Raw genomic sequence first — 13,747 nt, forward strand, 5'->3', positions numbered from 1 at the left:
CACAAGACCTACCGTATACCGGGAACACCCCACAAGACCTGCCGTATACCGGGAACACCCCACAAGACCTGCCGTATACCGGGAACATCCCACAAGACCTGCCGTATACCGGGAACACCCCACAAGACCTGCCGTATACCGGGAACACCCCACAAGACCTGCCGTATACCGGGAACACCCCACAAGACCTGCCGTATACCGGGAACACCCCACAAGACCTGCCGTATACCGGGAACACCCCACACGACCTGCCGTATACCGGGAACACCCCACACGACCTGCCGTATACCGGGAACACCCCACAAGACCTGCCGTATACCGGGAACACCCCACAAGACCTGCCGTATACCGGGAACACCCCACAAGACCTGCCCTTTTGGCTATGCTTTGACTCAGTCTTCTAGATATCACAATTTGCCCCTTGTCGCAATCGCTCAGACTTTTCCTCTTTTCTTGCTCTTTGCTCTTTCTTCTGGCTTCCAACACATCACATTCAAGAAGTGACTGTTCACTTGCTGCTTCTTACAACCCACCCCTGACACCGGGGTATAGAATTGTGCTCTTCCAGTAACTGCCTTTATTTCCCTGCTGACCACATTATATTCTTCTGTAGGCCGGAGTCCTCACTTCTCATCTGTTTCTGGTCAATCATTTCTGTGTTTGTTCTTAAAATCCAGTTTAGTTTGTCAGGAAGATTAAAAAGCAAGAATTATAGTGTAATTACCAGAACACTTAGCTCCTTCATAACGTCACAAATCAATCTGACCCCTAAATTGCTTCTCGGCCGCTTATGAGGACGGTGATTCATGCACAGATGTGCCGGGTCGTTCAGCCGGAAAATGATTCTGAAAACCTCTTAGAACGACACAACATAATCACAGACGACAAACTCACCTAGTAGAGACGAGCGAATCTAATTTTTACTCATATGTCACAAAAAATCGGATTCACTGGAACCCAAATTATTTTTTTTTATTCTCACGAATGCAGCAAAACATCAGCCGGACCCAATTTTGCTTCGTTCATAAAGAACCGGAAAGGGGTTTAAAAACAAAAAAAAAAAAAAAAAAGAGTATTCTCTCCCCAGCCATCATCTAACAAGTCTAATCATGATGTGAGGTCATGACGTCACCTAGGTGAAAAATACCAGCCGCCTATGAATGAAGACCAGACCAACCAAGCGGGGAGCAGCGCGGACAAGGTGAGGGCCGGAGAAAGGTATGGTTTTTTTTAAATTTTACTTTTATTATGCTATAGAGGGTAATTCTATAAATGTCATTCACATCAAAAAGTTTGATACAATTTTTCTACAAATTTCGAGCAACACTCTGCTCCATGCTGCAATGACTGGTTGACCCAGACATATAAGCGCTGCAGCCAGTCACTTGCCAGGTCACAGCAATGGACTTGCAGAAGTGGTCACATATCTATGTTAAGACGGAGCAGAAAGTACAGACCGTAAGGGAGCTCAAAAAGAGTCGCAACAGGAGTGGCTGGGGACTGGTGGAGTAAGAATGACGTCAGTTGTTTTTATATTTTTTTTCCAAGGTAGACAATCCCTTTAAGTTTATCAACCAGGGCTGTGGAGTTTGTGCCTTTTTTGGTGGACTCGGAGTCAGTATAAAATGGACCGACTCCGACTTCTAAAATATATAATAAGTTGGGTACTGTATTTTAATGCAATATGCGCCAAATATTTTTTCAAAAGAATTTCGGAAAGTTCTGAAATGTTCTATAATTGTCTGTTCTATTCCTGATCTAAGATTGAGGCTTTTAGTTGAGGTGAATCTGTTCTCTAGCCTTAAAAAAAATTAGGTCAGATTTGAGGTCATCTATAAAGGAGGATCTGATGGAGGTGATGCCATTTCTCAGAACAAATTCATAGACTGCAAAAATGTTATTCAGTACGTTTTTGTTGTTTTTTTCCCCCTTTTACTGCATAGTGTACTGCATATTTACAATTTCTTAAATTTTTTTGTGTTCTAAAGTTGTATTCCAATACATCTATTTTATGTTCTATCTAAATAGCTTGATTATCGTATCATAATGGTGATTAAAAGTCTAATGTTACCATTTTACTACAGTAAATTTATCAGTTAAACATGAGCCATTCATGAGGGAGTCGGAGTCGGAGTTGAACGTTTGGCTTACCAACTCCACAGCCCTGGTATCAACCTCCTTAATTTTTGGGTCTTACATGTTGTCTCACTCAGATGCTCTACTTACTTTTCTGAACTTGTGGAGACATTTTTAGGGATTGTCCAGACTTATGTAAATCAATTGTAAAGGCATTTTCTGATTTACATAAGTTACTACATATCCACTGGGACCCCCACCGATTGCTAGAAAGGGGTGGCCTTTTTTTATTCATCTCCTCACACAGGTCCCCTGTTATGGCAAGCAGTGGGGGACGCATAGTCACCAGAATAGATATGTTGTTCACATACAGCTGCTAAAAACCTATCCTTGTCATGTGGATGGCTAGTTACAAGGTAGTGGTCTTGTGTAAGGCCCCCTCCTGTACACTTTAGGTAGCTGTTGGCCAAACGATGGTTCAGCCAGCAGGTATCTCAACAGGATTGCTCCATTGAGTGCTCTTGAGCTCTTTACGAGCGGCATCTAAGGATCGGACTTGCCGGAACCTTATTGTCACCCTGACACCATCTGGGGACAGTGGAGATGCCCTCAAACTCACTATCAGCAGGTTCAGTCAGTGGGGACCTTTAGATTCTCGTTGATCAGATATTGGTGGTATATCTAAAAGGCGTCCATACACATTAGATGAATCTCAGCCAAACCCTCCAATATTGGCAGGGCCGACCGATGTATGTGAGGGGGAATAATGACTGTTCATATTGGGGGTCTAGTGGCAGTGACTTACTCTTTTCTTTCCTTTGAGAACACGTGCACGCTTGGCCTTGCAGAACATCCATAAGTGCCCGGGGTGCGAATATGCCCAGTCACAAAGGTATGGCTGTTCTCGCACACCACCACTCCATCCATCGACCATAGGACTGCCAAGTACTTAACTATCTTCGTCCCGTAGGAAATGAATGGACCAATGATGCGCATGCGTGGCCAACGCTCCATCCTCACCAGGTATTTCAGACCCCTGTTCTTGGGATCAGTGGAGGTCCCAGTGTTTGGAGCTCCAGCGGTCACCAAATTTTTTGCACCTTTGTGGATAGGCAATAGCTTGCGAAAGTGGTACAATTTATTTAAGGTGTCTCAGAAGCCCTTCTGTCACATAAGAACGTGGGGCCCAACTAAAGATTTACCGTAGGGGCCCAGAAGCTTCACATTATTTCTTCTGTATAATTGCATTTTTTTTCCCATAATGAACAGACACAAATTTTATTTTCTTTTATTAAATAGAAAAATACAATCATCAGTGTTTAAAAATATCAATAAAAATAGTAACAGAGAAATAGTAAAGTCCTGTCTGTTCCCCACACAGAGCCACGGCGAGCCCTTCATTCACTATAATAGCTCCGATCCACAGAAAATACCAATATGTCCACTCTACACACATAACAATACGTGCCGCCATTACTCGCATGCTATGACATGATGGGACTACAGAGCTGAATTCATAATACTGGGCTCATCGCCAGCCATGAAAGCCACATTATAAATATAAAGGTCAGACAGAACATATCACAATAGTCATTTGTAGGAAACGTCCAGACTTTTTATAGAAATCATCATATTTACATTTGTAGTCCTTGGAATTGATTGACGTAAGTCCATTGGTCCCTGGATTAAAGGGTCTTCATGAGATTACAAAAACATGGCTTCCAGAAACTGCACCACTCTTCTCCATAGACTACATGTGGCCCCGAAGATCAACTTTATTCAACTAAATGGGGATGAGCTGCAATACCAGATGCAGCCTGTGGACAACAGTGGCACTGTTTCTAGAAATAATAAAATCTTGTGCAACCAGCCCATGGTCCAGATCCTTCCTTTAGTGCTTCTGCTCCAACTGCTACCCTATAGGCTTCCGTAAGACCTGGCCTAGGTGCCACCTTTAGTGTAGCCTCCCATAGTGACTTTGCATCCGGTGACATTTGTGCTTTATAATTCCAGTCTAGTGCCAAACATTGTCCAGACAGTGCCATACTTATATACTGAGTGCCCACATGGAGCCAAACTCTGCCCAGATAGCTAGTTCCTCCAGTCCCAGTGATCACAGTCTCTTTTCATTACCGCTGAGTAACGTCTTCTACATCCTACAGGAGACTGATAGTACGAAATGAAAATTTTAACAGCGTTACCCTAATTTACTTGTCTTGCTGATTGGTTCATGAGACCCCCACTGATAACTCAAAAATGTAACCTTGTGCATGAGAGAATTCAGAAGAGGTGCCGGGCTGAATAGAAAGTCTATGAGTCCATGCACAGAGCGGTGTACGAGCTGAATAAAAAGTCTATAGGTCCACGCACAGAGCGGTGTACAGGCTGAATAGAAAGTCTATGAGTCCATGCACAGAGTGGTGTACGAGCTGAATAAAAAGTCTACAGGTCCATGCACAGAGCGGTGTACGAGCTGAATATAAAGTGTATGAGTGCATGCACAGAGCAGTGTATGAACTGAATAAAAAGTCTACAGGTCAACACACAGAGCGGTGTACAGGCTGAATAGAAAGTCTATGAGTCCATGCACAGAGTAGTGTAAAAGCTGAATAAAAAGTCTACAGGTCTACGCACAGAATGGTGTACGAGCTGAATAGAAAGTCTATGAGTCCATGCACAGTGCAGTGTACGAGCTGAATAGAAAGTCTATGAGTCCATGCACAGTGCAGTGTACGAGCTGAATAAAAAGTCTACAGGTCCACGCACAGAGCGGTGTACGAGCTGAATAAAAAGTGTATGAGTCCTTGCACAGAGCAGTGTACGAACTGAATAAAAAGTCTACAGGTCAACACACAGAGCGGTGTACAGGCTGAATAGAAAGTGTATGAGTCCATGCACAGAGCAGTGTACGAACTGAATAGAAAGTGTATGAGTCCATGCACAGAGCGGTGTACGAGCTGAATAAAAAGTCTACAGGTCCATGCACAGAGCAATATATGAACTGAATAGAAAGGGTATGAGTCCATGCACAGAGTAGTGTACGAGCTGGATAAAAAGTCTACATGTCCATGCACAGAGCAGTGTATGAACTGAATAAAAAGTCTACTGGTCCATGCACAGTGCAGTGTATGAACTGAATAGAAAGTGTATGAGTCCATGCACAGAGTGGTGTACGAGCTGAATAAAAAGTCTACAGGTCCATGCACAGAGCAGTATATGGAATGAATAAAAAGTCTATTTCCATGCACAGAGTGGTGTTTGGAATGAATGGAAAGTATATGAATCCGTGCACAGAGCAGTATATGGAATGAATGGAAAGTCTATGAGTTCATGCACAGAGCCGTGTAAGAGCTCATAGACGTTCTACTAAGCCCATACACCGCTAAGTGCCCGCTGAGCGAAGCACTGTAGTGGATTTATGAATAATCGGTGGTGTTTTCAGAACCGGGACCCAGCAATCAGCAGGACATGTTACGATTTCTTTACCCTGCACATCTGTCTTGAAGTCTAAGTAGGCAGCTGATGACTAAACGATTGAGCAAACTGCTCGTTCATTGGGTGAGATGATCTTTCGTCTTGCTTAAAAGATCTCCGTTCTTGGCGGCGGATCGTCCTGTGGAAGGAGGAGATTCTCGCTGCAGAGAACAATGGCAGCCTGCGCACTGAGCGATCTATCACAGGTCATCACAGCACATCCGAGGAGTGTCTGCCTGTGTGAATAAGCTATTAAATGAATCGGTAAATGTTAAGCGCAACTTTAGAGTACAGATGTTAAAAGAAAAAAAAAAAGTATGTGGGTACCGGACCTAATTGTATAAAGTGACATTTGCTATTCTACTAGAAGAGATCCGATACTTTACTTCCTGAACTAGTACACTTGGAGGGTAAGAAAACTGCATTGTGTAAACCAAGCTTTAATTATTAGGTACCAGACAGTTTTTATACTTTGCATAGTGATGCGTATTTTACAGTTGTGTATCATTGATGGCCGGTGTTGTATCCGTGCTTCTTACAAAGTGAGAGAAAATGAGGATAAGACGCGCTCCCTGGCACAAGACACAATTTTGCTTTTTGCAGTAAGTTATCCTTGATTTGATCCGGACTCCGTACACTGTGTAACCCCAGCGGCCATGACTCTGAAACAGTAGGGGAATTGGACCCCCACCAATCCAATACTGATTAGACTAGTACTAGATCTGGACAACCTCTTTATGTTTTTATATCTTCACTCAGGACACAATGTATCGTATGTAACCTGTCCAACCTTTTTTCTTCATAGGATACAAATTTTGTCAGAGACATCTCGGCTTCTTATCTTCCCCGATGTATTAAATATTGGCAAATCTGATCATTCATGTATGGCTGAATTGCAGCTATTTGAAGGAATTGTCCAGCCAAATATATATCTATATAGTTTATATTAGTTGATAAAACATTACTGATATATACAGTCATAAGAAAAACTAAGTACACCCTGTTTGAATTCTATGGTTTTCCATATCAGGACATATTTTAAAAAAATGTGCTCCTTAGAAGGTCTCAGAATTGGGTAATCAAATGAACAGCAACACATGACAAATTACATCAAAAACCAGGGGCCAAAATTCAGAAGCAGCATCTGGAAAATTATGTACACCCTTAATGCTTCCATAGGAATTCAGCAGACATGTGCTGCTATTCGAATGCCCTGGATTAATTGCTCATCAGTAAGCGTGACCACCTCTATAAAAGCAGAAGTTTTGAGACTTTGCTGGTCTGGAGCGTTCCCCCTTCATGGAAGATGCACAGACTCAGAAGGGATCTGGTTTAGCTATTGCACTAAGCAAAAAAGTACTGTAACCCTCGGAGGCCGAAGATCCAAATTGGCAGAGTTACCTTATACACAGATCCTCAATATCTTGTATACAGGTGTGTACAGGTGCAATAAAAAAACATGATCATCTTTTTAGGTAAATTCCAAAGCGGCAAATCTCTATTAATTTTTTTTTTTTAGTGTCTCTACTCCGGGTTCCCCCAGTTGGATATGTTCACACATTCAGGATTTGCTTCGGACAAAAGTTTACAAAGAATCAGTGGCCAAAATGTGAGACTGACACTTGGATTTCTGCTTTACTTGAGGATTAGCCCCATTAAATCCAAGTGTTTGCCATGTTGAGTCTGCAAGAATATGGTGCATGCTTATTATCCTCCTGCAGCACAAATATAATTCTGTGCATAACTTTTCATGAGTGTGTGAACTGGGTGAAAAATGTCCAATTTACTTATATTTGACACAGAAAATTACAGACCTAAATCCTTATGAAATCCTGAAAGGTTGAGTATACACTAAGAGTATGTTCACACACAGCTTTATTTTTCCTCCGCAGCCAAAACCTGTTCTCTTGGCAGTAAAAATGCTAATTTCAAAACAGGTTTTGTAGCATTTGTTTTGCAGCGTTTCTTGAGTGTGAATTACATGTGTGCTTTTTCTGCAGCACATGTTTAATAAAGTTTAGTTTTATTCATCTAAAACTCTTCTTGTTTGTTTTTTTTGCAGGTTTTTTTTCACTTTCCCATTGCTTTTTGTGGGTGAAAAATGCTGAAAGAATGGACATGCTGCAGATTTAAAAAAATCCTGCTGTTCTTCAATTCAGTCGGGAAAAAGAAAAAGAGTGTGTATGAGATTTCTGATGTCTCATAGGTCTCGCTGGCACTGTAAAACACAGCTTTTAATTTGCATTAAAAAACAAAACCCGCTGCATGTGAACATAGCCTTTAAGTCACTCAGAGAGTGCCATATTTTGCTCACATAGAGCAGATAGTGTAGTATTTTTTTTATATTTTACTTTAGTTTTTCAATGACAGCTCATTGAGGGACATACAAGAGATCAAAGAAAGTAACTGAGCCGGACCACCAAACCAACCACAAGTCTCAGGGAGGATTACTTCACTAATAAAGGGGTCAATATTGACTCTTTAACAAGCCTTTCAATATGACTTAGGATAAAAGCCAAGCCAGAATCTTAATTTACAGACACTGTGTTTCGGGATGTTGCCCCTCATCAGTGTAACAGGCTTACTAAATACATCGTCAATATACCTCCCACTGTTTCCAGCTCCAGATGTAAATATTGAATGGAGCCGGAATGGCACAGCTCTGTTGACGGTGTAGTAGCCAATCTCTTGTACTGCGGTTCAGCACCCATTCACTTCAATAGGAGCTGAGCCGCTTACCAGGGAAGGGCTGCTGTTCTGCTCAGTTCAAAAAAAAGCTGATCACTCCCCACCGATCGGATACTAATTGCCAGGTCATCAATATAGTAAGACTGAGCAACCTTTCAATTGAGCCTCTTATAAATGACATTTCCTAACAAACAATGGGCAAAAAGCAACAAGAGTGTCACCAGGCCATTACTGGCAACGAGAAACCACTAATATGTCCTGAAATTGAATGAAAAATGTATATATTTTTTTAAACTAAGAAGGCAATTAACACTGGATGTGCTAATTATGTTTTTTTTGTTTCATCCACAAGTAGAATGCATTTAGGGAGCAGCCTCAGATTCTATTTCAATGAAATGACAGTAATTCGGTCTCGCATAATCCTGGTGGAAATATGGCCGTTATCTCTCTTCTCCAGTTTTCTTTTCTTCCACAATGCAATTAAACCCAGACTGTGGAAAACGATGTAAAAAAAACAACAAAAAGGCCATTTCCACAATTTCTTATGTTCCATCTCATTGTGTGGCAATCATGCAAATTGCACATCATTTTTCCCTTTCGATATTTGCCTCGTTTTAAAAAAAAAAAAAAAAAAAAATAGACGTCCTAAGGCACCGAGAAGTCCCCCGTTTCCATCATGTCGAGATGTCTGAAAAATATAAGTTTTGGGTCACTGCTTCGACTCTGTCCCAAAAATTCCTTCTGTTCTCCTTCGTTGGAATTTAGGGTCCACGTTGAACGTGTGCTGGGCGCCGACACCAGGGAAGAGCCACCAGACCGGGCAGAAGAAGGTTGGTAGTTCTGATTAGGTCCATCCGCAGATTTCTCCAGCCGGGGGAGAAGGGACTTTAGGGTTTCCCTGCACGCACTGCGGAAAGATGTCGATGAAATGCAAAACAGGATTGGATCCAGAGCGCTGTTGAGATACCAAAGCGGCAGCGAGAGGTAAGTCTTCAGCAAGGTGTAGACCTTGAGGACATAAGTATTCCAGTTATCTATATAGATCTGCATGAGGGAAGATGCTGTGTCGGGAAAATTGCACAGGAAAAAAGCCACCACCACTGCACCTGTAAAAAAAGAGAGATGTTCTAAAAAGCTGTATCATACATATATAGAATATAGCGGTGTGTCTGCTATTCCATACCACTCAAATAACGCTGTGCTGCTATACCAAACACTGCCACTAGACAAGGTGGCGCTGTTTAGGGGTAAAAGTGTAACCTCTTTTATATAAAATAGAAAAAAAAAAGGTAAACCCCTTTAAGCCGGATCTAGTTTGGCACAACGTAACAACATATCACCAGGTTTTCAGCAAGCAAAGGGTTGAATTGAATTCAGAATATTCAGATTTTATATATTTAGATCATGGAAAGTTGAACTTTTTAGGTATAACTTAAACTTCACTCCAACCTCACGATGTCCTCAGACAAGGATTGACGCTTGTCAGGGTTCTAGCAATGAAGAGTTTTCTAAATGGTTCCAGTAATTTCAGACAACTTGATGTCATTTCATAGATATATCGTGATAAATAACCTGCAAATCACTTTATTTGGTAAATAAATGTAATTCTTATATACATTTGGTCTTTCCCTCGAGTCTAAGGGGTAAGGTTTCTCCTTGTAGAGAATGACAAGCCAAGTCTGGCATGCCAGAGTGAGGAGACTTATAAGCCATGAATGCTCCTCTGGGAAATTAAATATGCAACTTACCTCTTCAGAAAGGAAGAGGACTAGAACTCTAGCGCCACCTATTGGAAGTAGCGATCCTACAAGTCAATGTCAACTCTTTAACAAGCCTTGCAATATGACTTAAGATCAAAGCCTAACCAGAATCTCAGTTTTCAGACACGGTGTTTCGGGGGTGTTGTCCATCATCAGTGCAAAGTATGAGATCTGATTTGTGTTCCCTCAAAAAAATCCTTCCACTGTGTGCTTGTCTTCTAACTACTGTCCACTGCCTGTTGTCAAGTGTAATCCTCTATAGCAGCAGAGACTACGAGATGGATTGGAAGGAACGGGGATGGGGCTTTGCGAGGACGGGTCTATAACTCTCTGCTCCCCTGTCTGTCAAACTCAGGGCCTTGGCTACTTAAATGGGTTGTCTAGTTCTGACTTTCTCCGGATGTGAGTTTCATCCGAAGGAAGAGAGAGTAAAGCGGCCCCTTAGCAGCCGCTGATTGGCTCCAGGGCTCATGTCGTATAACAATGTCACCATAACCCATGGAGATCCTGCGCCGACATCGTTGGAACTGCATCGGAATTGACTAAAGGCTGTTTATATTTTAAGGGGGAATATAGTGACTGAGAAGGGTTGTCCGAGTGGTGGACAACTCATTTAACAAAGAGGTGGGCTTTTAGTTCAGGTCACGCGAGCCACTGGACAATGGCAGGTACAATGCATACTGCAAAATAAGCAAAAGGAAGTTCCAGCTTTTAAACTGTTGACAGAGCGCCGAGGAAGCAGAACTGTGCACTAAACTGAGAAGCGTGGATGACAAGTAGGTGCTAACCTCTTAACAAGAACTTCTCCCGGAAGTCCATTTTAATGTTCAGAGTTCCAAGGGAAGTCCGAGAGGAGAGAAAGATTTTTTCCAGCTCCAAAGTTTTGGTCCCAATTGTTTTCAATGGGGTTCGGGTTCTGGTTGAAGTTCGGGTACAGCTCAGGTACCCGAACCAAACTTTGGACTAAAGTTCAGTCAGGTACCAGAACCCAAACTTCCACAGGTCCGCTCATTCCTCATGACAAGTTATAGAGCACGAGAATTGGAACAGTTCCTGGACTTATTGTGGGTATGAGGATAGAAAGATCATCCTTTTCTATGGGTTTTTTGTGAAAGGAAAGGTATTCTTTAAGGCTATTTACCGGCCGTCTATTGCTTTCAGACTAGACATGGACTTGAAAGCCATTAGACAATGTCAGGTGCAATGCATGCTGGAAGTGAAATAAAAAAAAGTTCCTGTACTTATTGTACTGGCAGAATGCTGATAAGAGGAACCATCCACAAAGAGTTGGTGGTATGTTACTAAGCATAAGAATTTGGACAGGGCATGAGAACCCTAGATATCTATGTGCACCATAAAAAGGATAATCTTGTGGGAATGAGAACAGCATGACCATACCTTTCTACAGATTTTCGTTAGAAGAACAGTTACCCTTTAATTATCCCTTTAATGCCTGTAAAACGGAGGAGGAGGAAGCAGTGTGGTCACCAGAGATTTCTCCCTCCTAACTTAATAAATTATAATGCCGCAGGTTAAAAAAAAAAAAAAATCAATTTTGGACGCAAATAGCCAATATTTTCAGTCTATATTTAAGACTGCTGGTTCTTTATCTACGTCACTCTCCTCTGATTAATCCGTTTGTTGTTGTTTTTGTCTTTTTTAGTGTTGTTTTCTTTTTTGAAGCTGCTATATTGTGCTAGATATACTGTATAATAATTTTTTAGGGGTTTTTTGCCAAGGGGGCATAAAGGCTTAACAGTGGTGCGTTTTCTGTTTTTGGGCAAGATAACTACTGAACAATTGCAATGCATGCTGAGAAATCAGGGAAAGAAAGATCTAGCACCTAAAGTGCTGGCAGGATGTTAATAAGCAGGGAATCACCCCACTCAGTAAGAATAGATGGCAAGTGACAGAGCATGAGAATTTTGACAGTCCTGGACTTTTTACAGTTTTACCTAGTGGGTATATGGTCTCCAAGATTAGAGATGGATGGAACTGTTCGTGGGACTCTGGTTCATCAGTCAGGTCAGTAGTCTCTAGCTGCTGGTTGGGAGGCTCATGAATCTCATAGCTTTCAGGAACACTGGGGTGGCTTTTCATTAGTCAGACTGACATCATTGCGGTGTGGCGCACAGATCACTCGTACCAGCCCTGGTCAATCGAAAGCTGCGTCAGGGATCCCAAAAGGTAAGAGGGGTCCAGTGGCCAGAGACTTTTGTGCTGGCCGATCGACCAGACTCCTACAAATTTATCAGCCCATCTCTACTGTATGACCATTCATTTTCTCTGATTTTGGGTGAAATAATAGGTCCTCTTTCAGTTATCCATCACTGTTGTGCTGTCAGTGGTATACAGAGAAGAGGGTCTTTTTTATCAAAGATCAATATATATAACCCCCCCCCCTCCGAGTACAGGAAAAAGAACTTTCTCAATCTTCACAATGCAGCATGATTCACAATCTTAGGCCACGGCCCCACTATCAGTATTCGGTCAGTATTTTTTCTCAGGAGTGGGTGATAAATGCAGAATTGGTGACTTGTTTCTATTATACCTTTTCTCTGATTGTTCCTCACCTGGTTTTGGCTCCCACTCCTGAGAAAAAATTCTGACCAAATACTGATAGTGGGGCTGTGACCTTAGCAGAGACCAAGCATGAAGTTGATTCAATATGCACAACCACCCGCCATTGTGACGTTTCGAGGACAAACCCCTTCATCAGGCTTGTCACGATGGCGTGAGGTTGTGCACGCTGAATCAACTCCATGCTTGGTCCCTGCAAAAATTGCGAATCCTGCTGCATCGTGACGTGTGAGAAAGTTCATTATCACGTATATTTAATTGCTTGCATTGCGTTATGCTTTACCTTATTGAAGAAATTAATGTTTTACGGCTTACATTTCAATAAGAAGAATTTATGTTGAAGAAGCGTTAATGCATTGTGTGATTTATGCTATGCGATTGTGAGATTGAAGGAGTTAAAGGGGTTATCCGGGGCTTTAACATTGATGGCCTATCAATGTCTCATCGGTGATGAATACGACACCCGGCACCCCCGCGATCAGCAGTTTCCGGTGGCGGCTGGAACTGCTCAGTTACAGAGCTGCATAACACAGCTCCGCCGACTGAATAGTGGCGACACCGGGAACAGCTGACCAGCAGGGGTGCCGGGTGTCGCACCCCCAACGATCAGACATTGATGACCTATCCCAAGGATAAGCCATCAATGTTAAAGCCCCGGACAACCCCTTTAAGAGAGATCTATGTCCACCTTGTGCAACAAAGGGCGTTAGTATTTACCGTTGAATACTCGCCCTATCATGGCGCCTGTTTTTGACAGTGTCCATTTATTTCCACCTTCACGCTTTTTCTAAGACCCTTGCACCCATTTCCTAACCCTCGCCAAATAAAAATGCAGCTCCTTTGTAGAGCAGAACCCTGCACAGGATCTCGACACCCAGATAAGGCTCATCATTCATGTCCGTGAATTTCGGTGTCACCTCGGACCGCAGTGCACAGACTGGCCACCGGTTTCCCAACCCAAGAGTGACATCCTAAAGAAATATATGAAGCTGTCACGCTTGGGTTGGAAGAGACGCGGCCAGTCCATGTTTTAGTGGTCTGTCCTCAGTCCAATTGACACGGACGTCTGAATGAGCCTTTATAAAGAGGATGGAACTAAAAGTGCTCTGACGACACTAAAGGAGCCACATGGTCTTCGTGTTCACCCCTAAGGATTCACCTTTTCTCTA

General features: G+C 42.5%; 1 protein-coding gene across 1 annotated transcript in view; it reads right to left on the reverse strand.

Annotated features, from left to right (window-relative positions):
• Positions 1 to 3,394: 3,394 nt before the first annotated feature.
• The window catches only part of LOC141273307 (neurotensin receptor type 1-like), a 32,241-nt gene continuing 21,888 nt past the window's right edge, over positions 3,395 to 13,747 (reverse strand). The window contains exon 3 of the mRNA XM_073684953.1: positions 3,395 to 9,344. Coding sequence (XP_073541054.1) covers positions 8,884 to 9,344 — 461 coding nt within the window. The 3' untranslated portion in view covers positions 3,395 to 8,883. The remainder of the gene's footprint in view (positions 9,345 to 13,747) is intronic.

Source organism: Phyllobates terribilis, unplaced genomic scaffold (assembly GCF_046119375.1).
Source record: "Phyllobates terribilis strain yellow unplaced genomic scaffold, ASM4611937v1 Scaffold_5__5_contigs__length_657084704, whole genome shotgun sequence".
Classification (NCBI taxonomy): Eukaryota; Metazoa; Chordata; class Amphibia; order Anura; family Dendrobatidae; genus Phyllobates; species Phyllobates terribilis.